This window comes from Lepus europaeus, chromosome 3 (genome assembly GCF_033115175.1).
Source record: "Lepus europaeus isolate LE1 chromosome 3, mLepTim1.pri, whole genome shotgun sequence".
NCBI classification, from domain to species: Eukaryota; Metazoa; Chordata; class Mammalia; order Lagomorpha; family Leporidae; genus Lepus; species Lepus europaeus.
This window is the reverse complement of record NC_084829.1, coordinates 49311339-49339299: the sequence shown is the minus strand read 5'-3', so window position 1 is coordinate 49339299 and position 27961 is coordinate 49311339. Positions and strand designations below refer to the sequence as shown.

Here is a 27961-nt window from a genome sequence, read left to right as displayed (position 1 = left end):
ATGAGGTTCAAATTCCCTCTCATGGCCATAGGCCTGGAGGTGGCCATGATTGTTTTATTTGCATTATTTGTTCAGTATGAAACAGATCACAATACTATCTCACAGATCAACAACACCATGGCAGCAGACATGGATGGATTCCTGAAATTATATCCTTGTGAGTAGGCGATTTACTTTTTATTGGGCAATTGTGGTTCTTTGTTTTCTCATAATGTGAAATCTTTGAATATTGTAAGCTCTTGAACTCTTTGTAGAAGTATGCTACGCATCTTTATTTCTGCTCTGCTTTTGTTCTGCTAATCTACATGATTAAGGTGTTTTGATGGAAGCTACATCTATTAAAATATCAGAAAAAGAAGGTGAAAATTTAAAAATTGGCTGTTTGCATGTTTCCTCTCTGCAACTAAATGATTTTTTTCTCTTGATCCCTAGTTCTGCACAGAATACAAATTTCACACCTTCCCCTAATGCAAAGAAAGTGGCTAAGGGGAACTTAAAAGTAAGAGAGGTGATCTGGATTTTATGTGGGGACCATAAAATATATAAAAAGGTGTATTTAGAATAGTGTAGAACTTAATGAAGTTTCAACTGAAAAGCGTGTACTCAGGATTTTATAACACTCCGAAAAGAAAGCAATTTATTCCTTTGAGATGGAAAAAACTTGTGAGCATCTACCTAACATATTTGAAAAGCAGCGTCCTTCCCTCAGAATAGTGACCAGGGAAAAGGAGGAGTTTAGTTTCAAATTTAGGAAGATAGACTATGAAATAGGTAACACGATAATGCTAACTAACACTTTCTTATTATGAACCAGACGTATTCATTACCTCATTAACCCAGGAGGAATATGGTAGTAATCCCTGTTAGACAAGTTGCTTAACTCTTTAATGAAGATAATCTTATTTTTTTAATTTCATAATTTGACACCTATTTTTTCATTCCTATATTTTTTTAGGGGATTAATGCAATGAGAAGTATTTTTATGGTGAAATTATGACCTAGAGCTGCTACCTGACTTAGCAAAAATAAAAAGGTGGAGACTAAGGGCAAAGTTATGATCATAAATCTAATTTTGTATTCCAATCTACTTTTCTTTATACTGCATAGATATCTAAGAGGGTTCTTCATTAAATATGTTTTATACTTTGAATATTAAAGAAAAATACAACAGAACAGAATTCCATTCAACTCTGTATGCTTGTGTACATTTTATTGATTCATCCATTTGTTCCAATAAAATATTTTATTAAGTACCAAGCATGTGCTAAAGCAAATGTATTTAAAGATAAAAAATACAGTTATTTTATTAAAAGATTCCATTGTCTGATTCACATATATACAAAGAGATGCAATAAATTTAAGAAATAAAATGCCACTGTGAATGGGATTTCTTTCTTGATTTCTCTTTTGGTGAATTCATCATTTGCATATAAAAAGCTATTGGTTTTTGTATGTTGATTTTGTAACTTGCAACTTTCCTGAATTGTATTATCAGGTCTAACAAATTTTTGGTGGCATGTTCAAGTTTTCCATGAACATCATAACTTGCAAACATGGCTTTTTTGATGTCCTCCTTCCCAATGTTGATGCCCTTTATTTCTTTCTCTTCCCTGATTGTTCTTGTTAATACTTTCTGGTGAATGAGACTGGTGAAAGTCGACACCATTGTCTTGTTCCAGATCTGAGGGAAAATGCTTTCAGTTTTTCCCCATTCAGTATAATATTGGCTGATGGCTTGTCATATCTAGGCTTTATAATTTTGAGTTATGTTCCTTATATGCCTAATTTGTGGAGTTTTAATCAAGATGTGATATTGAATTTTATGAAGTGCTTTCTCTGCATCTATTGAGATGACCATGTGGTTTTTGTTCTTCATTTTGTTGATATAATTTATGATATTTATTGATTTGCCAATGTGGAGCCACCCTTGTATCTCTGAGATAAACCTCACTTATAGTGATGTATGACATTTTTGATGTAGAAAACCGTGATCTAAGATTAATTTTTAATTTTAATAAAATAATATTAAGATGTTAAGAGCTTGATAATGTTCATAATTTGTGCTGAACTTTCTTATTTCCAGTGTCAAAAGCTCAGGTATAGCCTCAATGCAGAATGTGGAATAAAAACTAAGTTGCAAGGGAGTTACTAAACATGTTCATTTCTTAATAGTCTACCAATAGACGAATTTACTAAAAGGATAAATATTAAATCTCCAAACCATTCATATGCACACACACACACACACAAATGGGGTGGTTATATAGAAGTAATGAACACAATTAGCTTAATTGTGGTGATAAATTCACAATATATGTATATGAAAATATCAAATCATAGACTTTATATATACATAATTATGTATTAATGGTATTTAAATAAAGCTATTTGAAAATAGACTAACAAGGAAATCATTCTTGTCATTTATTTATTTTTTATTTATTAAGAAAATATTTATTAAGCTCGTAATTCTAGTCCAGCAATCTTCAAGGCTTTACGCTTTAGACAGAGAATAAGACAGACAAAATGAGCAGAGTCCATGTCGTTATGAAGTTTGTATCATATTTGGGGAAGACATACTATATACAGAAGATATACTATATACAAAGAGGTATGTGTGTGTATGCACATTCAGACAATAATAAAATGTCATGGTTACCCATGAGGTAAGATTGGGTGAGCATATGCATCTAGACAAGCATCACTGTCCTTTTAGTCAAAGCTATTTGAGAGAACTCATCAGTTATTTAAGGCATACATTGAATGTCATTAATTAACTTTTCTTGTATGTTTCTAAAACAGTACTTAAACAAGCAAAGTTGGGGGGTACATATTAATATAAGATGGTAACAGCAGACCACAATGTGAAATTTTACATGAAAAGTCATCTTCATTCATTCAAAATGCTATTCATAATCCAGTGTGTATACAAACAAAAAAAACTTCTCTTTTAAACATTTTATTGGAAGACATTCTACATACCAAGAAATGCACATAAGTTTATAGATAAATGAGTTTTGATCCTCTGATCACACTCATAACTAAAATCCAAATTAAGAAGAACACATTACTAGCTCCTAGAGAGTGCTCACTATTCTTCCCACCCCCCATTCCTTTTTATTAACATGGGAAAAAAGAGTATGTTATCATTAACATAGGATGACTCACTGAAGCAGTATTTATAACTATATGATGAATAAGATAACATTCATGAAATTATTATATTCTCTTTATTTACATTAACTACAATAAGTAAGAGCAAATGTGTGATATTTGTCTCTCTGTGTCTGGCTTACTTCATTCAGCATATTGGTTTCCAGTTGCATCTTTTTTGTTGCAAACATCAGGATTTCATTCTTTCGATGGGTGCCATCTAGGTTGGTTTCATATCTTAGCTATTGTGAATTCAGCTGCTATAAACATGAGGGTGCAGGTAACTCTTTCATGTGCTGATTTCTTTCCTAAGGATGTGTTCTCAGGAGTGGGATAGCTGGCTCTTGTGATAGATCTAGTTTTAGTTTTCTGAAGCATTTTCATAATGGTTGTATCAATTTACATTCCCACCAGCAGTGTATTGGAGTTCCTTTTTCTCCACATCCTCACCAGCATTTATTATTTTTTTGATTTTTGGATCACATTGAATCTGTAAATTGCTTTGTGTAGTATGAACATTTTGGTGATATTAATTCTTCCAATCCATGAACATGGAAGATTTTTTTTCTATTTTTTGTGTGTCCCTCTATTTCTTCCATTAATGTTTTATAATTTTCAGTGTAGAGATTTTTTGCATATTTGGTTAAATATATTAAATTTAAAGGTATGTATATAATAAATATAAATTTAAAGGTACTTAAATTTTTGTAGCTATTGTGAATTGGACTGGTCTTATAAGTTCTTTCTCAGCCAGAGCATTGCTGCTACTTAAGAATGTTATTGATTTTTGTGTTAATTTTGTATTCTGAAACTTTGCTGAACTCTCTTATGAATACTAATAGTCTCTTAGAGGCATGGTTTGTTCCCCTGTATAAATAATTGTGTCGTCTGCAAGCAGGGATAATTTTATTTCCTTCTTTCCAGTTTGCATCCATTTTACTTATTTTTCTTGCCTATTGACTAGGGCTAAAAGTTCCAAAATTATATTGAGTAATTGTGGTCAGAGTGGAAATCCTTGTCTGGTTCCAGATCTTAGTGGAAATGCTTCCTGCTTTTCCCTGTTCAATATGATGCTGGCAGTCAATTTGTCATATATTGCCTTGATTGTGTTGAGGTATGTTCCCTATATATAAAATTTTTTAGATTTTTTTATCATGAATGAATGCTATATTTTATCAAATGCTTTCTCTGCATCTGTTAAGATAAACTTTTTTAAAAATTTTTATTTGAAAGACAAAGTTACAGAGAGAGAAGGAGAGAGAGGTCTTCCATCTACTCTTTCATTCTTTAAGTGGTTGTAAAGGCCAGGTCTGGGCCAGAGAGCTGGATTGGAAGTGAAGCAGCTGGAACTTGAATCAGCTCCCATATGAGATGCTGGCACTGCAGGCAGAAGCTTTACCTGCTATGCCACAGTGCCAGCCCCTCAGTCAGTCCTTTAATTTAAGAATTTAACCCATATACGTTCAATGTTATTATTGATAAATAATGACTTAGTCTTGTCCTTTTCCCATAAAAATTCCTATTTTTTTTTTGCAGTCTACTTTGTTTTTTTACTAGGGGATTTTTTTACCTTCACATTCTTTCTTGATGCTGATTGTCTTTCTCTATTACTGTGTGTCATGCATCCTAAATTATCATTTGTAAGGTTGACTAGGCTATGACAAATTCTTTCAATTTTTGCTTGTCTCTTTCAATCCCTACTGGCATATCAGATTTCTGTTGAGAAATATACTGGGGAGTTCCTTTAAAGGCAATCTGGCTTTTCTCTATTTTGCATATTTTAGGATATTCTCTTTAAATTTTACTTTTGAAAGTTTGACTATAATGTGTTGTGGTGAGGGTCTTTTCTGAACATGCCTATTTGAGGTTCAGTGCGATTCCTGTATGTGACTTACTGAATACTTTATTTCTAATATTTCTCTCTGGTTTTCCCTCAGTATCTCTCTCTTTGAAAATTTCTCATACATTTCATGCACTGATTTGCTGATTTCACCCTACTGTTTCTCTGTGTTTTTGAATAACCTTAATCATTCTTTTTAGTTCTTTTTCAGACATTTTGTCAATCTCCCGTTTTTCACAGTCCAATATTACTGCATTATTGTGTTCCTTTTGGGGGTTATATTGTCTTCCTTGCTCATGTTTCTTGTGTTCTCACATTAATCTTTGTGCATCTGGGAGACCTATTGTTTCTATATATTCTGGAATATGTTTTATTGATTTATTAAAAGCTTCATTTTGGATATCCGCTCTTGTTTTTATGCAGTGTCTAAGGCTTACACTTGAGTTCCAGGGATGTGTGCTTGGTTGGATCAGGGATTTCTGGCCACAGTTTGTATGTGAGGCAAGAGTTCAGAGTGACACCCAAGAGGGACAAGGTGGTACACCTACGGCTACATTCAGTGAGTGAAGAGGATGTTGGAGCTGACTATTGTGTTCAGCATCTCAGTCCTTCTATATGTTCTATATGCCAGAGTGAACCAATTGATTCAGATCCCAGAGCTAACTCACAGCACCAGTGGACCTCCTCCACCTAGGTATGGACACCATCCTAAGCATCAACCCACCCTGCAGTATATTCCTCAACCCCTCTGCAAGATCTGTCCCCAGTATAGGGAGTACTGCGTCTCTGCAGTCAGACTGGGCAAGTGCATGGGAAACAGACGCAGTGTCAACCCTCCCAGCTCTGTGGTCTTTGTCACAGGCCACAGTCACAGGGTATAGGTGTCCACTCTCCATCCTGCAAGCTGCCTTGTCCCCAGCAGCCTCTAGCAGTGGCAGAACTGTCCACTGTTCTCCAACTCAGGACAAAGTTCAGCTGTGTCGCCACCATACTAAATTGAGTCTGGTGCTTTAGTGGGTGGGTGGCGGAAGCAACAAGTCCTCCCTTCATGGAGCAGAGTAGTCACCCAGACCCACACCAGCTCCCCAGGCTGGATTAGTACCATGGAATTCCCCCCCAGCCAAACCGCATGGTGATGGAGGCTGCAGTATCAACCTCTCAGCTTAGCTTAGAGTGATGGCACTTCCCAAGACTTTTACATTTTGTTAGCGATTCTACAAATGGTTAGTCTTTAACACCTAATGGACATTTTAAAATATGCTGAAATATTTTAGCGTTGTGTTACATTGAAGACCTTTAGTCTGTCTTGTACTTTGAACGAATCATTCAGCCATGCTTGATTTTAGAATAGTGTGTATTGCTTGTTTGAAAAATATTAACCCATTGAGTTATATCAATTTTACAAATGTTGACACAGTTCAGTATACAATTTCCAAAAAGAGAATATGTGTTAATATCACCAACTATCTCACCAAGAAAACCTTGAGGAATATCAGGAAATTGATAAGCATGTAGTGGCAAACACAACTTCTCTGAAATTCTAATGTTTTTAAAGCTAAAATTATATAATGACAGCAAATGCTGCTAGTCCTTTTAACTATGATGACAATTCAGCTTCAGTTTTTAAAAAAATGTGAGCCAAATACTCAGGTCTGAAAAACTACTTATCTGTCTCTCAAGTAACAATGGAATTCGATAAAAATTTGCTTGTTGAGTTCATCCCTCAGTCACAAAAGTGTTTGTTTTCCAAGATACCACCACATTTCAGTAGTGCTTTCTGTGTATTTGCATTTTATCATGCTAATTCATAGAAAGTATTAAAACACATGTGTGAAAATCTCAATAGTTAACAAAATTAATAATTTTTACCACTTCATCTAAAAAATCTTAAATTAATCTTTTTTCCTACTGTATTGAAGACTATCTTGACTACTATGACAGTTTGATGCTCCTGTTCTCATTCATGCTACAGCAACAGTGGTTTCATACAGCATTGTTTTCCACCATTTGTGTAAATATCAGTACAATGAAGAAAGAAAAATTACATCTTAGGATTATCATGCAAATAGTTTTCACATCTCAGACTTCCTGAAAGTGAGTCCTAAACACCCATATGCCTTTGAACCACACTGGACTTCACCAAAGATACAGAGAATCTAAGAATCTACACAGCACTAGAAACTGCTTTAAGAATTTTTATGGTTCAATGATTTATTTTTAAAATTTACATTTAAGAATTTGCTCCTGTATTTATTCAGATAACATTCAATTCATTTTTTTGCTACAACATTCAGCAAATCTTGATTATGATAGGTAAAGAATAACTGGTTTGTACAATGTGAACAATTTCTAGGAAACCATTTGCCACTATTGTTACTTGGAATTGCTGTGATGCCTGAATTAACATACTGTCTATAATATATAACCTAACAGTAAGATACTGGGATCCAGAAGATTTCATGTGCTGCTTTGAGTTGAGTAGTTCTACCTTCTTAAAAGGCCTGGAAGCAATGGGCACAGCTAGGATCTGAATCTCAGTTTCTAAATAACATTCCTTAATTCTGGGCACCTTGGAGAAACTATAGATTCCAAAATGAGGGCAAAGAAAGGAAAAGGTAAGCCAAATACTTAAGTACTAATAGAGTATTGACAAAAATAACATACATCCTGCTTGAAAAGACACCAACTAGCCAAATCAGGAATAAAATATGAAAAATAGTAACAATTTGGTGTTATTAGAAATTGAAACAAAGAAAAAGGATTCAATGAACTCAGAAATATTTCATAAAATTGAGAAAATGGCAGAGGGGAAATTTACTTTAGAGAAAAATGCCAACATATTAATATAAAATAAGTAATAGATATAGAAAACTATATGTTGAAATGATCAATGTAATAATTTATTTTGGCAAGGTTCATCAATGAATGATAAATCCACTGGATGTAAGTTATTGGAGAACATAGTATTCACATGATCTAGAAGAATTAGCGCTAAGATTTCTTCTTACTTAGAGAGTAAAAGATGCATTTGTAATGGAGTGATCTGACAGCACCATCTAATCCAGGTGATCAAACTCACTGTTAACAGTGTTAGGAAAAACAAACCAGGTGCCTCTATGTGTGATCCAGTGGGAGGCCCACCATGCTACTTACATATTATTCTTGCCAAAAGCATGTAATATGATTTTAATCATGGTAAAAACAAATAAATTCAAATTATAAGGCATTTTACATAAAACGTGGAGCAACACATGAATAAAAGGCATGTGGAAAAATTGCCCTACATTAAAGGAGTCTGAAGACACATTACAAAGGAAACATTTGAAGCTTGGCAGTTTGAGGCAGTTGGAGCATTTAGAACATAATTACATATTAAGTAAACATTTACTATTGTTCCATTTCTTGGCTTTGATGATGAAATTGTGGTTGTTCAGAATATCCTTTTTTTTAAAGATTTTATTTATTTATTTATTTATTTATTTATTTGAAAAACAGAGCTACAGAGAGGCAGAGGCAGAGAGAGAGAGAGAGAGAGAGAGGTCTTCCATCCGCTGGTTCACTCCCCAGGTGTCTGCAATGGTTGGAGCTGCACCAATCTAAAGCCAGGAGTCAGGAGCTTCTTCCGGGTCTCCCACACGGGTGCAAGAGCCCAAGGACTTGGTCCATCTTCTATTGCTTTCCCAGGCCATAACAGAGAGCTGGATCAGAAGTTGAGCAGCTGGGAACCAAACCAGCGCCCATATGGGATGCCAGCACTGCAGGAGGTAGCTTTACCTGCTATGCAACAGCACCGACCCCTAGAATATCCTTTACATAGGCAACTCATGCTAAAGTGTTTTAAGCCACTATCACCTCATTTTCAAGTGGTTTAGAAGAATATGCATTATACATATCAATATACATAAATACATTAATCATACAGGAGAAAGTCAATATGAAAAATATTAATAGCTGATAAATCTAGATAAATAGTATATACATGTTTATTGATGAAACTTTTCTGAATATTTGAAATACCTGAAAATAAAATATTTGGATAGAGGAGAGATGACATTAACTTATAGATATTTTTCTTTTAAAAAAATGAATTCAGGGGCCAGTGCTGTGGTGCAGTGGATAAAGCTGCTGCCTGCAGTGCTAGCATCCCATATGGGCGCTGGTTCGAGTACCTGCTGCTCCACTTCCTATCCAGCTCTCTGCTATGGCTTGGGAAAGCAGTAAAAGATGGCCCAAGTCCTTGAGCCCCTGCATTCAAGTGGGAGACTGCGAAGAAGCTCCTGGCTTTGGATCGGCGCAGCTCCAGCCATTGCGGCCAATTGGAGAGTGAACCAGCGGATGGAAGATTTCTCTCTCTCTCAGCCTCTACTCTCTCTGTGTAACTCTGATTTTAAAATAAATAATTAAATCTTTTTAAAAAGAGTTCATAATACAACCCTGCAGTTTCAAAATCTACAACGTTGGCAAATTTACTTCACCAGCACTGAACCATTATAAAACAGCATCTCTAATCAGAAACTAAACTTTGTCATATTCACTAGTTGGTCTAGAAACACAATTATTTTCAGAAAAGCCCTGTAGTTATAATTGCAATAATTCTCTGTAGCCCTCACCTGTGACCCATTTATTCGTAAATAACTGAGGCATTCCCTAAACAGCTGCAGGTGCCGGATTTTCTCCAGGGGTCTAACAGGAACAAGTCTGCAGACTTGCATTCACTTTCTCCTGATAGTGTCTAACTGGTAGTGCTCCATCCCCAGGCTACTTGAATAAATAATAAATGAGCACACAGAGAAAACAGATGAAAGCAAAAATGAAATCAAATAAAAAGGTTATATACAATGTGAGAGCTATGTTCACAGGGTTGATTCTTGAACGCTATCTAGAAGTTTTCCAGGTAAAAAGAGTTGTTGGCTGTAGAATGAAGAGGACATTCTGGGTTGATGTCATACATAGAAAACAGAGGATAAGAAGACTTTTGGTTCATTTTGTTTGTTTTGGGTGGTAAAGTGTTAGAATAAAATGGCTACATTTTAAACATGTTGACTTATCAGGGCTTACAAAATATTCTGTTGAAAGATAAATGTGGAAACAAAATATAGCAAAAATAACAAAATAAAGCAAACCTCTTTGTACTAAGGAATAGATGATGAGAGTGAGGATGATGATAGTGGTGGTGACTGGTGATGGTGGGGATAGTGATGATGATCATTGTCACATTGCACTTTCCAAAATAGTACAAACTTCATATGATGACAAAAGTTATGATTATAATGCTACTTAATTTGTCCCAAGCCTGTGCTAACTAACTGCACTCTTTTTCTAATCCTCAAAACTATCTGTATTACGCAAGTGAAGAAAAACATCTATGATAAAGTCAGGGTTGAGAAACAGTAAGTACTTTGCCTAAAGTCAATTGTTTAATATAGGAAAGAGCCTATTCAGATTCCTACCCTGGTTGCCTGCATCCAAAACCCATTTGTTTACTACATTGTAGAGGAACACTGCTCATCAGGTAGGAATTCAGACATCTACCTACCGGACCAGTGGTCTCTAACACGTTGTCAAAATATTTTTTGATTTCCACTAGTATCAGTCAACATCTGAAATGCAAGAACATATTCTTTGTGGGATCGTTTACTCAGTGAAAGCAATAAAGGGAATAAACTTATATACCTGTATTACGAAACTTGAGCAATTGCTGCCACAACCAAAAATGTCTCGAGACATTGTCAAATGCATTCTGGGAGCTAAAATAGTGTCCTGTTGAGAAACACTGATCCAGACAAATCTTGATGATCCTTAAAATATGTTGAAAGACTTCCCTAAAGTGCAAACCCCTGAAGAAATCCCATTTTCCTATAAAATGTAGATATTTTGTTGCTTTAATGGCAGAGTCTTGCACTAAAAACTGAAATTCATGGTCTTCTTCGTGATCTCCACCCAGACCCAAATCAGGATGAAATAAAGCTCATACTTCTAACTGTGTGTAAATCTATTAATCCATACCTTTCACAAAGAATGTGAACTCCCTTTAGCAACTTAAATAATAGATGAAGTTCTTAGGCCCCCTTGTGGCAAAAATCAGTAATAAAAATTAGAGCAGAAGGAAAACAAACAAACAAAAAAAAATGGAGCAGTTAATAGAATATTTCTCTCTCTTATAAAATGTCTTGTATTCCATCAAAATGAAGAAGGGATGGATTCCATGAAATAATTGCTACTGGTGTTTGACATTACAGGACTAGATCAAGGAATTTTTAAAAGTAGTTGGTTAGGGCATACTTTAAAATTGGTAGATTGCAGGAGGAACAAGAGTAGTCTAAGAAAAAAAGAGATTGTTTAGTAAAATAGTTTTACATAATGAAATAAAAAAGTGAATTTCATAAAACTAGGTTGATTTTTAAATAGAGCTTTGTAACTAGGAACAACTCACCTAATTTATATTAACTTTAGATTCTGAAGCTAGAAGCAAGATCAAAATAAAATGAATAAACCATTTTGTAGAGCAGAAAATCATTCAACATAATACAAATATTCCTGAAAAGAGGAAAAAATTGAGTTTCATGGAAGTTTAGTAAAATTATAGTTAATAATAAGCATCCATCCATATTCCCTAAATTCTCCTTCAACTTGGTCTATTGCAAAAATCAAATATTTACGTGTAAATATTAAATGATAGCAAAATAATTTGTAAGGAAAAATAAGTATATATATGGTCACCTATATTTCAAAAGTCAAAGAGGAAACAAGTTGATGTTTGCTGGTGGTTGCCATCAGCAGATCTGACACCAGTTCTGGGATATTTAGGTATGAAGTGAAGATGCACATCCATTTGCACTACTTTACCACAATGAAGACTGTGCAGCATACTCCCTGAGATGTCTCTTAGAGCTGCTAACAAGGGACACTCAGATACTCCTTTCCATTGTTGCCTTCATCATACTGCCTTTCCTGGGAGTGGCTCAAGTGAAAAATAAAATGTCAAAAAGTCTCAGCACATAGAAAGGGTCAAAAGAATGAATGATACTACAACATGTGATTGAATCATGTAGAACTTGTTTGATTTTCTCATGTTCTTTACTCTTATATTTCCTGCACTAGGACAAGAACAAGACCAGTTTCTAGTCCACCAAAGGACCTTCTGAGTCACACTATTTTGCCAACTTTTTCTATTTCAGGATTAATCAGAAATACTTTAGGGTAACTCCCTGTACCTCTAAGGGGCCCTTTCCAAATGCAGAATGCCTTTGGAAGGTAGCATCGTAATTCACCTCTGGATGCAGTTACTACCACATATTAGCACATCAGATTTAATTAACAGTTTGAAAAAAAATGTAGTATGTAAGTTATATCAGGGGAAGTCAGGAAAGTTCTGAGTAGCATATTCTGATGCACAGGCAGAAGGTGGTACAGGTTAGGTTCCCCAGGAAACAGACTCTGAGATAATCATGTTTCTTTAGTGCTTCATGGTTTATAAAATGCTACCAAAGTCATTATCCCATTGGACTAAAATAATGATCTGGTAAGATTTGTAGGACTGGAGCTATTGTACACATTTGACAATATGATATGAGGACTCTAGTGTTAAGTATTTTCATTCATATATCAAACATTCCTTGCTCTTCTAGGTGTAGTCCATAATGCCAAGATCAGGGGAGCCAAGGGTGAATATGTCCTAAATCCTTCAATCAAGAAACTCACAACCTAATGTAGGAGATGAACATTTCATTGGTTATTTAACTATTACAGGGTAATGCACCCTAAATAAATGCTAATATAATGTGACAAATGATAAAGTCAAAGTATGTATACAGAGAGCTGTATAAATGACAAGAGAAAATATTAATTTTCCTTGAGAGCTTTGGGAAAATCTGCAAAAGGATGTTACACTTGCATTATTCTCCACAAAGCTTTCTTTGGGTGGAAAATAATGAAAAATTCTTCAGGAAGAGGGTAAAAGTTACACTGACATTATAGTGCACATTTTCCTAAGGCTCCAATATTGAATAGGTCTCATGGATGGTAAGTAGCCAAGCTTGTGATAGAATCAGCCTTTTGCCTACAAGTTAATGTTTCCCTGTGAAATGTTTTGTACAAAAGAGATAGCATTAAATAAATGGGATAGCCTATGATGTAACACTTTCTTCATGTTCCCTTAATACAGATACCCTTTTCCTCTCCTCTTTTCCAGTATTCCAAGATGTACATATTATGATATTTGTTGGTATTGGCTTTCTCATGACCTTCCTGAAGAAATACGGCTTCAGCAGTGTGGGTATCAACCTATTAATTGCTGCTCTGGGCCTCCAATGGGGCACTATCGCACAGGGGATGCTGCACAGCCATGGACAGAAATTTCAGATTGGAATCAAAAAGTGAGCATCCTTGCTGTCATCTGAATATTTTTATCCCCAGCTCCCCCTAAAATTCATATGGTGAAATCTTAACCACCAAGGTGAGACCTCTGGGTGGTGATTAAATCCTTCAGGAATGGGGGATTTAATGCTCTGCTATACCAGATCACATTCATGCTGTAATTGTTCTCATTCAACTGTAACGATATGAGATCTTCTTTCAAACAGTTACTATTTCTCCCATCTGAGCTACAAGGTGCGAAAGAATCTAAGAGATATTTTTAAGATGATTTTTAAAAATGGAAATGTATTCTTGTTATGCAGCAGGAAACAATCACTCTAGAGGGCTTATCAATTGACAAAACTAAAGTGAAGGAAAGATAAATTAAATTTTTTAAAAATGGTAAAGCACTTTAAGGACCTTTATAGGGACCAGCAGTGTGTCATAGTGGGTAAAGCTGCTGCCTTATAGTGCCGGTATCCCATATGGATGCCAGTTTGAGTCCTGGCTGCTCGACTTCCAATACAGCTCTCTGCTATGGCCTGAGAAAGCAGTAGAAGACGGCCCAAGTGATTATTCCCCTGTACCTGTGTGGGAGACCTGGAGGAAGCTCCTGGCCCCTGGCTTCGGATTGCTGCAACTCCTACCATTGTGGCCATCTGGGGAGTGAATCAGCGGAGGGAAGACATCTCTCTCTCTCTCTCTCTCTCTCTCTCTCTCTCTCTCTCCTCCCCCCCCCTCCTCTGCCTTTCAAATAAATAAATAAATCATTAAAAAATAACCTTTATAACAGAGGCCTTAGAGGAGTTGTCTCCCCTTATACCATGTGAGAGTGCAGCCAAAAAGGCACCATTTGTGAACCAGGAGCTGGGCCCTCACCAGACACAAAATCTGTTAACATCTTTTTTTTTATGCAGGAAACCCCAGCCTCCTAAACTGTGAGGAAAAAATTTTTGCTGTTTCTAAGCTACTCACTTAATGGCATTGTAATATCAGCCCAAAAACAGTAATGTCTGTCCACTGTGTTTTCAGATAAGTCATATCTCTGCTTAGTGCTTTGTCATTTGGACTCTGAACTAGCTGGCAATTTTTCACCCAAGGATCCCAATCAGTTCTTTCCCCTGCTGCACTGGATTCCACATTAATGTTGTAATCTCTCTGGTTTGACTTTAAGGATATGAGAAATCCTCCTTCATAAAATTAATATTCCTTCCATCTCAGCTATAAGGAACAAAAATGAATATCATTTTTAAAATGCAAAAGTGTTGGGGTCTGCATTGGACCATAGCAGGTTAAGCCTCCCACTGAGATTCCGGCATCCCATATGGGCACCGTTTTGAGTACTGGTTGCTCCACTTCTGATCCAGCTCCCTACTAATGCACCTGGAGAAGCAGCAGAGTATGTCTCAAGTCCTTGGGCCTTTGCACACAAATGGGAGACCAAGATGAAGCTCCAGGCTCCTGGTTTCAGTCTGGCCCAGTCCCAGCTGTTGTGACCATTTGGGGAGTGACCCCGCAGATGGAAGATTGATCTCCCAATATCTCTCTCTCTCTCTCACTCCTTCTCTCTCTCTTGCTTTTGCTTTCACTCGCACTCTCTCTTCTTCTTCTTCCTCCTCCTCTCTTTAATTCTGCTTTTCAAATAAATAAAAAATAAATCTTAAAAAAATAAACAATCACTATAGGAAATTTATCAATTAACAAAACTGAAGAGAAGGATGGGTAAGTTAAAATTTCTACAAATGTTAAAGCAACTTAAGAATGTATAATCCAAAGGAGAAAGAAGGAGTAATGAAGTGAGAGAGGATGAGTAAGTCTGGGAGAAGAACCTGATGGGGCCTGGTTGGAGAAGGGCTTACACTCTGGATAAAATGATGCTGTCATTCATCACATTACAATTCAGTTTTATTTTTGTTGTGATTACTCTTCTGTTTATTCTTTTTTTCCTCTCAGCATGATAAATGCAGACTTTAGTACAGCCACAGTTCTGATTTCTTTTGGAGCCGTTCTGGGAAAAACAAGTCCAATCCAAATGCTGATCATGACAATTATAGAAATTTCTTTCTTTGCCGGCAATGAATATCTGGTTGGTGAGATATTCAAGGTAAGAATTAGAGGATTCATTCTTGCCTAGCTTTGTGTATCCATTCTGGTCACAATACATAATATGTGCCTACTTGAAACACAGGCAAATCTTGGTAAGAGTGGTAACACAACCAATAGTAATCATAGCTACATGGTAATCATAGTTTAATTGTTCATAGAATGCCTATTTTATTTTTTCTTTAAAGATTTATTTATTTACTTGAAAGTCAGAGTTACACAGAGAGAGGAGAGACAGAAAGAGAGGGGGGGGGGTCTTCCAACCACTGGGTCGCTCCCCAATTGGCCACAAGAGCTAGAACTGTGCCGATCCTAAGACAGGATCCAGGAGCTTCTTCCAGATCTCCCATGTGGGTGCAGGGGCCCAAGGACTTGGGCCATTTTATACTGTTTTCCCAGGCCATAGCAGAGAGCTGGATGGAAAGTGGAGCAACTGTGTTTCGAACCAGTGCCCGTATGGGATGCCAGCACCGCAGGTGTTGGCTTTACCCACTAGGCTACAGCATCAGCCCCAGAATGCTTATTTTAAACAAGGGGTTTTACAAACATTATTTCATTTCAGCTTTGCAGAAACACTGTAAGGTAGTTATTGCTGTTACCATTTATACACAATGACACTGATGATCATAGATGCCAAATGACTTGCCGGAATCTGGATTTAAACCCAGATTTCTCTAACTCCACAACACTTTTTAATATAATATATTGTCTATTAATGATAATTTCAATTTATATCCCAACCACTAAGTACATAGCCATGTATAGTCTTAGATAGTTTTTGTTAAGGTCAAGGTAAAATTTCTTACCTTTTATGAATATTGCATTGATTCTCTCATGGATAATAAACAATATTTCTGGGAACTCTCATGTTTTGTTATTTTGTTTGTAATTCTATTGAATAATTTAACAGCAAATATTTTTAACAACTTTCTAGATGTGGGTGTCTCAGTGTCTAGCAAAATAGTCCTTACCTTTATAGAGCTTACAAACCTGTGGTAGAGAAAGAAATTAGACAAATAATTGTATAAACAATCTTGTACCTAAAAACACAAAAATATACTCACATAAATATTTTTAGAAAACTGCAATGTGTGCAATGAAAAATAAGTGTATGGAGTGCCTATGTGAAAACATACCTAATTTATATTTTAAAATCATGAAGGGGGTCTCTGAGGATATCATAGATAAGTTGGCCCTGAAGGGCATGTGGGATTTCTCAAGTAACCAAAGGGGAGAGAGTACGTTAAGTCAATGTAACATCAAATTCATTGATAATGAGGAACTAAAGGAAAACCTTGAGCTGAAGCAAGATGAAAGAAGTTTACCAATACAATATGAAGCCACCAAGGGAAACAGTCCTGACCAAGAAACCCTATAGACTATATGTGTCAGCTGCATAAAGACTTATGATGGCTCCGGAGTGAGAAACAGGGAAAGGGTTTTACATAAAAATATGTTATCATTTAAAGAGAGACTTCGACTCAGTATTTGTAAAGTCCAAACCTGATCAATTGCCACCTCCCACTCTCTTGAAACCATGTAGGGAAGCCAGGCAAGGTTTCATAGTTGTAAAGGGCCTAGGTGCTGCTGAGAGGCTAATTGCTGCTGGAGAGTCAGATATGCTGGAAGGATAACCAAGTGTGGGCCTTCAAGGGGACTGGGTCTGTGGATGACTACTCAAAGACAGAAAAGCAAAAGGAAAGTCCTTTTTTAGTTTAATTGGTGACAATTTGACCATTTTGAATAAAGTATTATTTTTCTATCTTAATAAGTACAGAGAAATGCTCAGGGTTGGGCACACTAAACATTTCCTCAGAGCCAGAAACAGAAAACAGGATCAAATTTACCATGTCCTAAAGAGGAATCTAAAACATATTTTCTCCAATGAATCTTGGACCTCAGCTACATGTTATCATGTAGAAGAGTGAAAAAATAGGGGGCAAATGCTAGCCTTTTAAAGCTTCAAGTATTTGAGGAGCAATATAGTGAGCTTAAGGTACAATGTCCAGGGGCCAGTGCTGTGGCATAACAGGTAAAGCTACCACCTGCAGTGCCAGCATCCCATATGGGTGCCAGTTCGAGTCAGTCCTGGTTGCTCTACTTTTGATCCAGCTGTCTGTTATGGCCTTGGAAAGCAGTGGAAGATGGCCCAAGTCCTTGGGCCCCTGCACCCACGTGGGAGACCCAGAAGAAGCTCCTAGCTCCTGGCTCCTGGCTTCGGATCAGTGCAGCTCCAGCCATTGCGACCATTTGGGGAGTAAACCAGCCGATGGAAGACTTCTCTTTCTCTCTGCCTCTCCTTCCCTCTCTGTGTAACTCTTTCAAGTAAATAAATCCTTTTTTAAAAAGTACAATGTCCAGCAAACATAAATCATCTTTGTTTTGCATCAAGTGCAACACACAATATTTCACTGAGACTCTATTTCCTGGAGAAATAACAGACTATATTAGGTGCCCACTAATGATCTAGTTCTTTGGAATCTAAGTGTCACCATAACTCTATTAGATTGTAATAGTTCCTGATTTTACAGAACCCTGAGATTAAGTGTTTGGTAATTTTTCTAAAGTTGCATTGTAAGTAAGTGCCTGAGCAACTATTGAAAGTCATTTCTGCGCCGGCGCCGGGCTCACTAGGCTAATCCTCTACCTGCAGCGCCGGCATCCCAGGTTCTAGTCCTGGTCGGGGTGCCGGATTCTGTCCTGGTTGCTCCTCTTCCAGGCCAGCTCTCTGCTGTGGCCTGAGAGTGCAATGGAGGATGGCCCAAGTGCCTGGGCCCTGCACCTACATGGGAGACCAGGAGGAAGCACCTGGCTCCTGGTTTCAGGCGGCCATTTGGGGGGTGAACCAACGGAAAGAAGACCTTTCTCTCTGTCTCTCTCTCTCACTGTCTAACTCTGCCTGTCAAAAAAAAAAAAAAGTCATTTCTGTGTAGCCCCCAAATCTGTATTTTTTTCAAAGATGATTTTATTATTTAAAAGGCAGAGTTACAGAGAGAGAAGGAGAGACAGACAGAGAGAGAGAGATCTTCCATCTGCTAATTCATCCTACAAATGATCATAACAGCAGGAGCTAGGCGAGACCGAAGCCAGGGGCCTGGGATTCCATCTGTGTCTTTGTGTGGATGGCAGGGAGTAAAGCATGGAGGCAATCTTTTGCTCGTTAACAGGGATCTGGATCAGAAATGGAGCCACTGTGAGCAGAACCAGCACCCATATTGGATGCTTATCTTGCTGGCGATGGCTTAACCCACTATTGCCACAGTGGCAGCCCCATTTTTTTTCTATTTAACTGCTGTTTTAATCCCCACTTCTTCTCTCATTTTTTTAATTGTCTAACCAATGAAGCAGTTCTTTCACTGACTTTCCTCCTGTAATGAGTAAATTCACTTTCACTTCTATTTATATGAATGACCCTTTGTCCCCTCAGGCCTCTGATATTGGAGCATCAATGACAATCCACACCTTTGGAGCCTACTTTGGCCTGGCTGTAGCAGGCGTCTTGTATCGATCTGGCCTGAGAAGGGGGCACGACAATGAAGAGTCTGTGTATCACTCGGACTTGTTTGCAATGATTGGTGAGTGCAGATGGACTTGCCTGATCCTGCCTCTTTGGGCAAGCATAGGAGAAAGTCAACATCAATGCAGACATGAAAATGCTCAACATGAAACAACATTTGGATGTTGCTTTCTTCATACTGGCTCATTGCTCCTCTTTTCTCTTAACTCTTAAGTAATTAAGCCTAAATGTAGAAACACATTCATTGCCCATAGGAAACTCTGTTCCCTGGACTGTCAATTACTATTCAAAACTAATATCCCTTCTTGTGGTTTGCTGCAGGGACTCTTTTTCTGTGGATGTGTTGGCCCAGCTTTAATTCAGCCATTGCTGAGACTGGAGACAAACAGTACATGGCTATTGTAAACACATACTTCTCTCTTGCTGCCTGTGTGGTTACAACTTATGCGTTCTCCAGCCTTGTCCAGTACCGAGGCAAACTCGACATGGTAAGTGTCATATTAATTCCCATGTAAATTTCACTTAATGATACTGACAGTTGCTTGGATAAATAGATAATTTCTGCATCATTGCTGAACAACCTGGAACAAGTTACAAACGATAAACTTTGGAAATATTTCAAAAGCAATAACAATTCATTCATCAAATGTGTACTTTGGGAGGGAAAAAGTGTTCTAAAAGAATTTAGTCTAGTAGCATATATAGTTGTGGAAAAATCAAAGCCATGAAATATATTTCATGATATAGCTAACTGTTCCCAAGTTTCCCTACTTACTTGTCAGCAAGTAGAAAAAGAATATGATGGTACACATTGATGCTGTTTTTCCAACTGCAGCTTTTCCTTTCAAATAAAGAACTAAATATCATGTGGGATCCAGTGTAGGATTCTGGAAAAGAAAAAGCACACCATTAGGAACACTGGTGAAATCCCAATGAGGATTTTTATAGTGATATATAACTCCCTCATTCTATAGTTATACAAAGTGTTAACATTGGGGGAACCTGAGTATGGAAACCATGTATTTTTGCAAACCTTATATATCTAAAATTAATCTAAAATATTTTAAATCCAAGTTGATCTCTTGAGTTTCTTGTTTTTGAACTAAAGAAATGGCAAATAAGTCACTCTACTTTTTTAACTTGAGAGAGGGAAATTATTATAATTTAATTTTAAAGCATGACTAGAAGAATATATTTCAATTCTCTGAATGTTTAGCATGTGATTCATGATAGCCACGCACATATTTCAAGAACTGCAACAATGAGGCTGGTGTTACGCTGAAGTTGGTAAAGCTGCCACTTCCTATGTGGGCACCACTTTGTGTCGCGGCTGCCCCACTTCCAATCCAGCAATCTGCTAATAGGTTTAGAAAGCAGTGAAAGATGGCCCAAGTGCTTGGGACCTTGCCCCCTATGTGGGAACCCAGATGAAGCTCCTGGCTCCTGGCTTTGGTCTGGCCCAGCCCTAGCTATTGTGGCCATTTGGAGAGTGAACCAGTGGATGGAAGATAGCTTTATGTCTCTCCCTCTCTCTCTGTAACTCTTTCAGATGAGTAAATAAATATTAGGGGAAAAAAAGAATTCCATCAAGAAGCAAAACACAGGACTGACGCTTTGGCACAGCCAGTTAAGCCTGGCCTATGGTGCCAGCATCCCATGCGGACACTAGTTCAAGTTCCAACTCCTCCAGTTCAGTCCAGCTCCCTGCTAGTATGCCTGGGAAAGCAGTGGAAAATGGTTCAAGTTCTTGGGCCCCTGCCTGCATGAGTGAGACCTAGAGGAAGCTCCTGTCTCCTGGAATTGCAGCCTTCTGGGGAGTGAACCAGTAGATGGAATATTCTCTCTCTCTCTCTCTCTCTCTCTGTGTGTGTGTGTGTTTGTGTGTGTGTCTCCTTCTCTTTCACTCTGAAACTTTACCTTTCAAATAAATAAGCAAATCATTTTTAAAAAGAAGCAGAACACTGGTAGAATACTTACTCTATAAACTCCCTCCTTGCCTCTACAACTTCTTTTGATTTTCTCTCATTACTGAATAAGATGCTATGAGTCTACTGAAGTCTAGAATCCTGCAGTATTCTGAACTCTGCCTTATTTACTCACCTCATTCATGTTGCTACCTTCCACACAGGTGCACATTCAGAATGCAACCCTTGCAGGAGGAGTCGCTGTGGGTACCTGTGCAGACATGACGATTCACCCATATGGTTCTATGGTCATTGGAAGCATTGCGGGAATTGTTTCTGTGTTCGGATACAAGTTCCTGACTGTGAGTATAACAGATGTTCTAAGTCATACTCTAATCTGCACCACTATCTTCTCACATTCCTCCAGCAGAAAAAAAGCTATAAAGTTTTCCTCCAAAAATACCTTTCCTATTTGGAGGTCATTTGCTTTCCCTTCAGAAATACTACGCACATTTCAAGGTCCAGTGTTCTATTCTTTCTAGACTTCTATGTGACGGAAGAGAAGCTGATATAAGCTATTTATAATTTAGCATGAATAGGAAGTTAAGTACTTCTGCATTACTCTCTCTTTGGGACAATTACACTGATGTTTTTGTCATTGTTGATTTTTGCTCATTTTGTAAAGTTAAAGACTCTGTGGTCTTTTAAGGATTTAGAATGTCATCAGAAGATAAGAAAGAGTGGGACTTGAAGTCATTCACTTTCAAACTTCTCCACTAAGAACCAAAATAGGTAGTTCTGCCCAGCAGTGCAGTCAAATTATTTGACTAAAGCCAAATATCAGATGTGGAAGGAGAACTTGGCTGCAGACAGAATTTCTTCTTCTAGGAGGGAGAGAAAACAGGGAGATGTAAACTCAGAAGACACAAATAGAAGATATAATAGATATGAGTAGGTCTAGAGATGTACTGCATAACATGAAGGCTACAAATTTTTAAAAATGTAGTGTATATAAGATCCACATTCAATGAGTAGATGTTAGCTTTTTTTAAAGGCATAATTACTCATACCTTTAAAAACTGAATAATTATGTGAGATGATGGAGATGTTCATTTGCATCAATATAGTATCTTTTACTATCTATATCTATCCTATAACATCATGCTGTACATCTTAAATGCACATAATATTTACTTTAAAATGTATTCCCTGTGGTTATTTACTTTTGTTTTAGAGCTGTGTATATCTAACAAAATAATAAATCTTCATCCTTTTACAATTTCAGCCATTTATTGCTACTAAACTGAGGATCCACGATACTTGTGGAATCCATAACCTTCACGGCTTACCTGGTGTGATGGGAGGCCTTGCAGGCATTGTAGCGGTCGCCATGGGAGCATCTAACACGTGAGTAAAGGGATGTGCCTTCCTATCTCTGTTGCATTTTTGCTTGCTTTTTGAGATATCCAGTGATAGGGAGCACTTTGTTTTGTTTTAGCACGCAAAGCCACAGTCTGTCAATATCGTCTTTATTGGAGACAAAGAAACACAACCAGGGCCAATATTGTGGTATAGCAGGTAAAGCCTCTGGTTCTTGTGCCAGTTTTTCTCCCCTTCTGATCCAGCTTCTGACTAATGGCCTGGAAAACGCAGCAGAAGACAGCCCAAGTGCTTGGGTGCCTGCCAACCACGTGAGAGACCTGGAGAAAGCTTCTGACTATTGGCTTTGGTCTGGCCCAGCCCTGGCCATTGCGGCTATCTGGGGAGTGAACCAGCAGTTGGAAACCCTCTCTCTCCCTCTCTCTCTCTCTGTGTAACACTGCCTTTCAAACAAATAAATAAATCTTAAAAGAAAGAAGGAAAGAAAGAAAAGAAATAAACCAACACAATAGAGTTGTACTGGAATAGGTCGTAATATTATTCATGTTTTTAAAATTAGCATTGTAATTTAAATCTCCCTACCAAAGACAACTCTCCTATCATATAAAGCAATTCAGTGATCACAATCAGACTGCAGTAGGCTTACTCATTTCCTTGGTCCTACCCAAACAAAGGAGGGGATGTATGTGATTAATTTAACAGTCATTTCCATGCAGTTCACATGAAGAAGAAATAGCACAACGTGGCAAGCATTGGAGCTAGGGTGTCAAGGAGACGGGCACATGACTCAATTATGCTCCTAACTACTTACATGACCTTTGATGTGTCACTCAACCTCTCTGGATCCCAGTTTCCTCGTCCATAAAATAAGAATATTGGTCTATTTATTTTCTAAAATCACTTCAGCCTCTAACAGAACTAGATTCTGCCACCTGGGGGAGATGGACATAAAAATTTAAAAGGTCCGGGGCCGGTGCCGTGGCGCAGTAGGTTAATCCTCTGCCCGCGGCGCCAGCATCCCATATGGGTGCCAGTTCTAGTCCAGGCTGCTCCTCTTCCCATCCAGCTCTCTGCTATGGCCTGGGAAAGCAGTAGAAGATGACCCAAGTCTTTGGGCCCCTGCATCCACATGGGAGATCGGGAAGAAGCTCCTGGCTCCTGGGTTCAGATCTGCACAGCTCCGGCAGTTGGGGCCAACTGGGGAGTGAACCAGTGGATGGAAGACCTCTCTCTCTGTCTCTCCCTCTCACTGTCTGTAACTCTGCCTCTCAAATAAATAAATAAAATCTTTAAAAAAAAATTTAAAAGGTCCAAGGAAAAACAACTATCTATCAAATCTAGGAGCATGAACGAGATGTTAGCAGCTGTCACTTTTAGGCAATAACACTGGAGCAATTTGATACAAATACCATCTTTGCAAAATAGCTAGAAAGCTCATATAGTTCAGATCATTCAGAGAGTAAGCAAAGAAGAATCAGAATACTTGCTTTTCAATCCAATTGAAATAGGAATAAAAGTAGAAAGTATGTCTGGAAATATCTCAGGGTGACCACTGGCTAGAATTGCATGACTTGAAAAGAAAAATCTTCTTTCAATTTTAGAAGATTGAAATAACCATGCTAAAACTATAATAAATATTTGAAAAATCCACTAAATCATATTTTTTACTGAATAGAAAAATTTGCTTCTTCCTTCATGTGTACAGTTGACCCATTTCATTTTTATATTTTCCTTTTTTTTTGCCCCATTTTGCAAATTTGAAGGCCAATCTCCAAAATGTCACTTTTTTAAAAATTCCCTTCAGAGCCTAATAGGCTACTGAAACCAAACACTACAATTATTTTTATATGAATCAAGTACACTGAAAGTACATGTCAATGAGCTTCAGTCCTAAACACATTGTGCAGACACACAAGATGCCTCATGATTTGAGGTTCTTGAGTTCCATGCCAATAAGTTACACACATGCAGTAAAACAAGTCTATCTGACTCTGGAAGGGTGGGTCTCACTGGCTGGTGAGGCCTTGGGTAAGGCTCAAGATTGAGGGTCTAATCCTTGGGTACTCAATTTATTTGGGGGGAAAAGATGAGTAGTGGTAGGGGAGAGAGGCAAGCCAAGAAGTCTCATTCACCTGGATATAATTCATAAATTTTTCACAGCAAATAAAATACCTTATCTGAGAGCCAAGACAACTCACATGTGTCTATTTAGAACATTAAATGCAGATCAGATATTTAGTATGCATACAACACTAGGAAGTTAATGTTCTTAAGGGACATTTTTGCAATGGCAGCCTAACTTTTAACACTTTGTGAAAGATTTTAGCAAATTCAACTAATCCTAATTCTGAATTGTGGTATAAGTAGAAATATAGGGATGTAAACTGTACAATTCCTATTTGGAAAACTGTTAGAAGTATACATAATCATTTACTGATAGTCTCATTTTTGTATAGGTTTTTTTTTAGGAGAATAATTGGTCAAGTTCACAAGAATGCTAAGAGGAGAATGTGTTTTTAAAAATATGGAACAATGGGCCAGCGCCGCGGCTCAATAGGCTAATCCTCCACTTTGCGGTGCCGGCACACCAGGTTCTAGTCCTGGTCGGGGCGCCGGATTCTGTCCCGGTTGCCCCTCTTCCAGGCTAGCTCTCTGCTGTGGCCCGGGAGTGCAGTGGAGGATGGCCCAAGTGCTTGGGCCCTGCACCCCATGGGAGACCAGGATAAGCACCTGGCTCCTGCCTTCAGCAGCGCAGAATGCCAGCCGTGGCGGCCATTGGAGGGTGAACCAACGGCAAAGGAAGACCTTTCTCTCTGTCTCTCTCTCTCTCACTGTCCACTCTGTCTGTCAAAAAAAAAAAAAAAAATATATATATATATATATATAAAACAATGAGGCAAACTAAATGTCATGCTGTAGAATTAGAATTACAGAACATTGGCACAATGATATGCTCAGTACCAATTCAAATTAGGATCTAGATTTTCATTTACTGACATGAAAGGATATGTAAGACATATTTGAAAAAAATGGAAGACTGTGTTGTGGCACAGTGGGTTAAGCTGCCATTGGCATCCCATATCAGAGTGCTGATTTGAGTTCCAGCTTCCTGCTAATGTGCCTGGGAAGGCAGCAGTGGATGACCCACTGGGGGAGTTAAACAGCAGATGAAAGTCTACTCTCCCCCGTCTCTTTCTCTCTCTTTGTCACTCTACCTTTTAAGTAAATAAATGGATAAATCTTTTCAAAAAAATAGTGGCAGTAAGGCACTGCAACCTACATAATTCTTATAAAATAGGAAAATATGAATTATAACATTATTACATTTTAATAAATTTTTAGCTTAGATTTTCACTCTGATAGGATTTGAAGTATAACAACATTTTTCCTTCTTTTTTATTTGGTTCTATATTTTTATAATGCTGTATGCTTTTATGCAAATTTTTATGTAGTAGAAAAATTTACTCTTCAAATAGAAAAAAAAAATCAGAGTTTAATGTATTCTTTCCCTTGAATGACAAGCCTGTCTCATGAATACACTCTTATTTTCCAAGTGTTTACTTTGCTGGAGTCACTAATTCAATGTTTCAACAACTCTGGATTAGTTGCCTACAATGACCAAGGCACTGTGTTGAGGAGATTCACCACATTCCTAGTTCATTTGTCACTCATGTAATACCCATTGATTTTACTAGATTTTTATCATAATCCTCCATTCCACAAATGATAAGCTTGTCTTTTTATTATTGTCATTTTATGGTAGCTACTGCTATGATGACATAGATTTAAATATCTTCAACAAATTGTCTCTTCAATATTTTCTGAAGTTAGTTTCTCTATCCTTATTGATAGATTTCCCGATTTGGCTATAACTGCTTTTTTAGCATAAGGGGAGAAGAGAAGGTAGCCCATGCTGTTTTACAGATTATCCTCAGTTTTGGAAAGACGCTGACACAGAGCTGGTACACAGTAAGCATTTACTGGAGAATCCAATCGGGGCACGCTATTTTGAGAGCGCTGAAGCCTTCCTAAGGAAGATCTTCCTATTATTCTGAAAGTACAACAAAAGTTGGTTCTTGTTTAAGTGTTTCTAGGAATTTTCTAACACTGCTCAAGAGATTTAAAGAAAATGAAAACTTAAAAACTGTAACAAATGTTGGTAACTTGCTGGTGTGATGCTGCACTTTGACCTGAAGATGGCAGACATTCAAACCTTCTGTGAGATTTGTTTGCTAGTGTCAAGGAAAAACAAGGTTCTCTTTGGCTTCTCAGGTCTACCATGGCAATGCAGGCAGCTGCCCTGGGTTCTTCCATAGGAACAGCAGTTGTTGGAGGTCTGACTACAGGTCAGTATAAAAAGTAAACACTTTCCTGTACTTCATACTCTTCGTGTAACAGACCATTGCCAATCCACTCAGTTGGTAAATTAGAAAATGTGTTAAGCTTCTAGCAGTAAAGTTAACTATGGGGCTCAAGCCATGATTATATAGCAGCAAGCTAGTTACTAGAGTTTCCTCTTCAGCATCATAACGTGTCTTATTTTTCCTCTACCTTCATAGGTTTAATTCTAAGGTTACCCATCTGGGGACAGCCACTGGACGAGTACTGCTATGATGATTCTGTTTACTGGGAGGTACTGTACACCGTTCTAAACAAGAGAGTAACTGATAGTTCCACTTGTGAAAGTTTTGCTCACCTTAAGCCTAGATACCTCTTTGGCATATATATGTTGAAAGCAGATGTACTTCCTATTTATAGAGAAAAACAGAGGAAATGTGTCCAACCAGATAAAATCAGAAGTTAAGGTACTTTCCAAAGCTAAAACTAGACACAGAGTTTAGTTCAAAAATGTTCTTTCACTCCTCTGAGAGCAATGAAAGAGCTATTCATAAAAATAATAGGAAATCTATGCAATAGTGTGAGAACAATATGTAAAAATAGGCGAAAGCCAGTAGGATCTGTAAAATTGAATTTTAATGACTACGTATCAAGACACTCAATGAATAACAAAACAGTCTCTCTCATGTCCTCCAGTTTCTACCTTTTTACTCCATTGACATTTTCTCCCAAAGTATTTGTTACAAAACTTGACAAGGACAGATGCTCAGGTGTTTTCAGCAGAATTTTCAGGAAGACTGGGTTTGGAAAAAAAGAAATACAGCCAGGGTGGGTGAGATAAATATTTTTGTTCTTCTACTTTTCCCCAGGTCAACAATTTTTATTTCCAGTTCTTTCTAAGCTTGGATAATTAGTATAGACATAAACCTTTGTCTCAATGCTAACTTCTGACAGGCCCAGTGAAAGACACTGTTAAGTGTTCCAATCTTGCCTTCTCTGCAGGTCCCTCGGTGGAGAGAACACGACCACCACTTCCATGATCCTGGTGACCACAGTGAGCTGGAACCTGAAGTCTAAATATGATCCCTGGGCCACAGAATCTTCTCTGAGTATCTGGAATTAATTTTAGATAAACAAGGGAAAGTGTGATATCAGAGTAGATATATCATAGACCCCAAGTGCCCAGTGTAAAAGGTCCACTGGTGCTATCTATTGATAGTCAATGATTATTTATTTAAAGGGATGTGGCTCATAAAATAGGCATTAAAATGGAGTCTTTACAAAACTCTCAAGAATGCTTTCACTAGTGTATACATGCACAGAGAGCATTTGATGTATATACCTGTGTTCTTACCAATAGAAATAAATTTA

General features: G+C 37.6%; 1 protein-coding gene across 1 annotated transcript; it reads left to right on the top strand.

The window, feature by feature from the left end:
- RHAG (Rh associated glycoprotein) lies at positions 1 to 27667 on the top strand. The gene is made up of 10 exons (XM_062187521.1): positions 1 to 157; positions 13185 to 13368; positions 15302 to 15452; positions 18879 to 19026; positions 19290 to 19456; positions 21097 to 21234; positions 22158 to 22279; positions 26525 to 26598; positions 26812 to 26885; positions 27593 to 27667. The coding sequence occupies exons 1-10, from the start codon at positions 1 to 3 to the stop codon at positions 27665 to 27667; spliced, it is 1290 nt and encodes a 429-aa protein (XP_062043505.1).
- The last annotated feature ends 294 nt before the right edge of the window (positions 27668 to 27961 follow it).

Bases quoted from the DNA above. Each gene is read 5' to 3' on its own strand.
- RHAG (XM_062187521.1), top strand. From the start codon at position 1: ATGAGGTTCAAATTCCCTCTCATGGCCATAGGCCTGGAGGTGGCCATG. The intron at 15,453-18,878 runs GTAAGAATTAGA...TTGTCCCCTCAG, and splicing joins TGGTTGGTGAGATATTCAAG to GCCTCTGATATTGGAGCATC. The intron at 19,457-21,096 runs GTAAGTGTCATA...CCTTCCACACAG, and splicing joins ACCGAGGCAAACTCGACATG to GTGCACATTCAGAATGCAAC.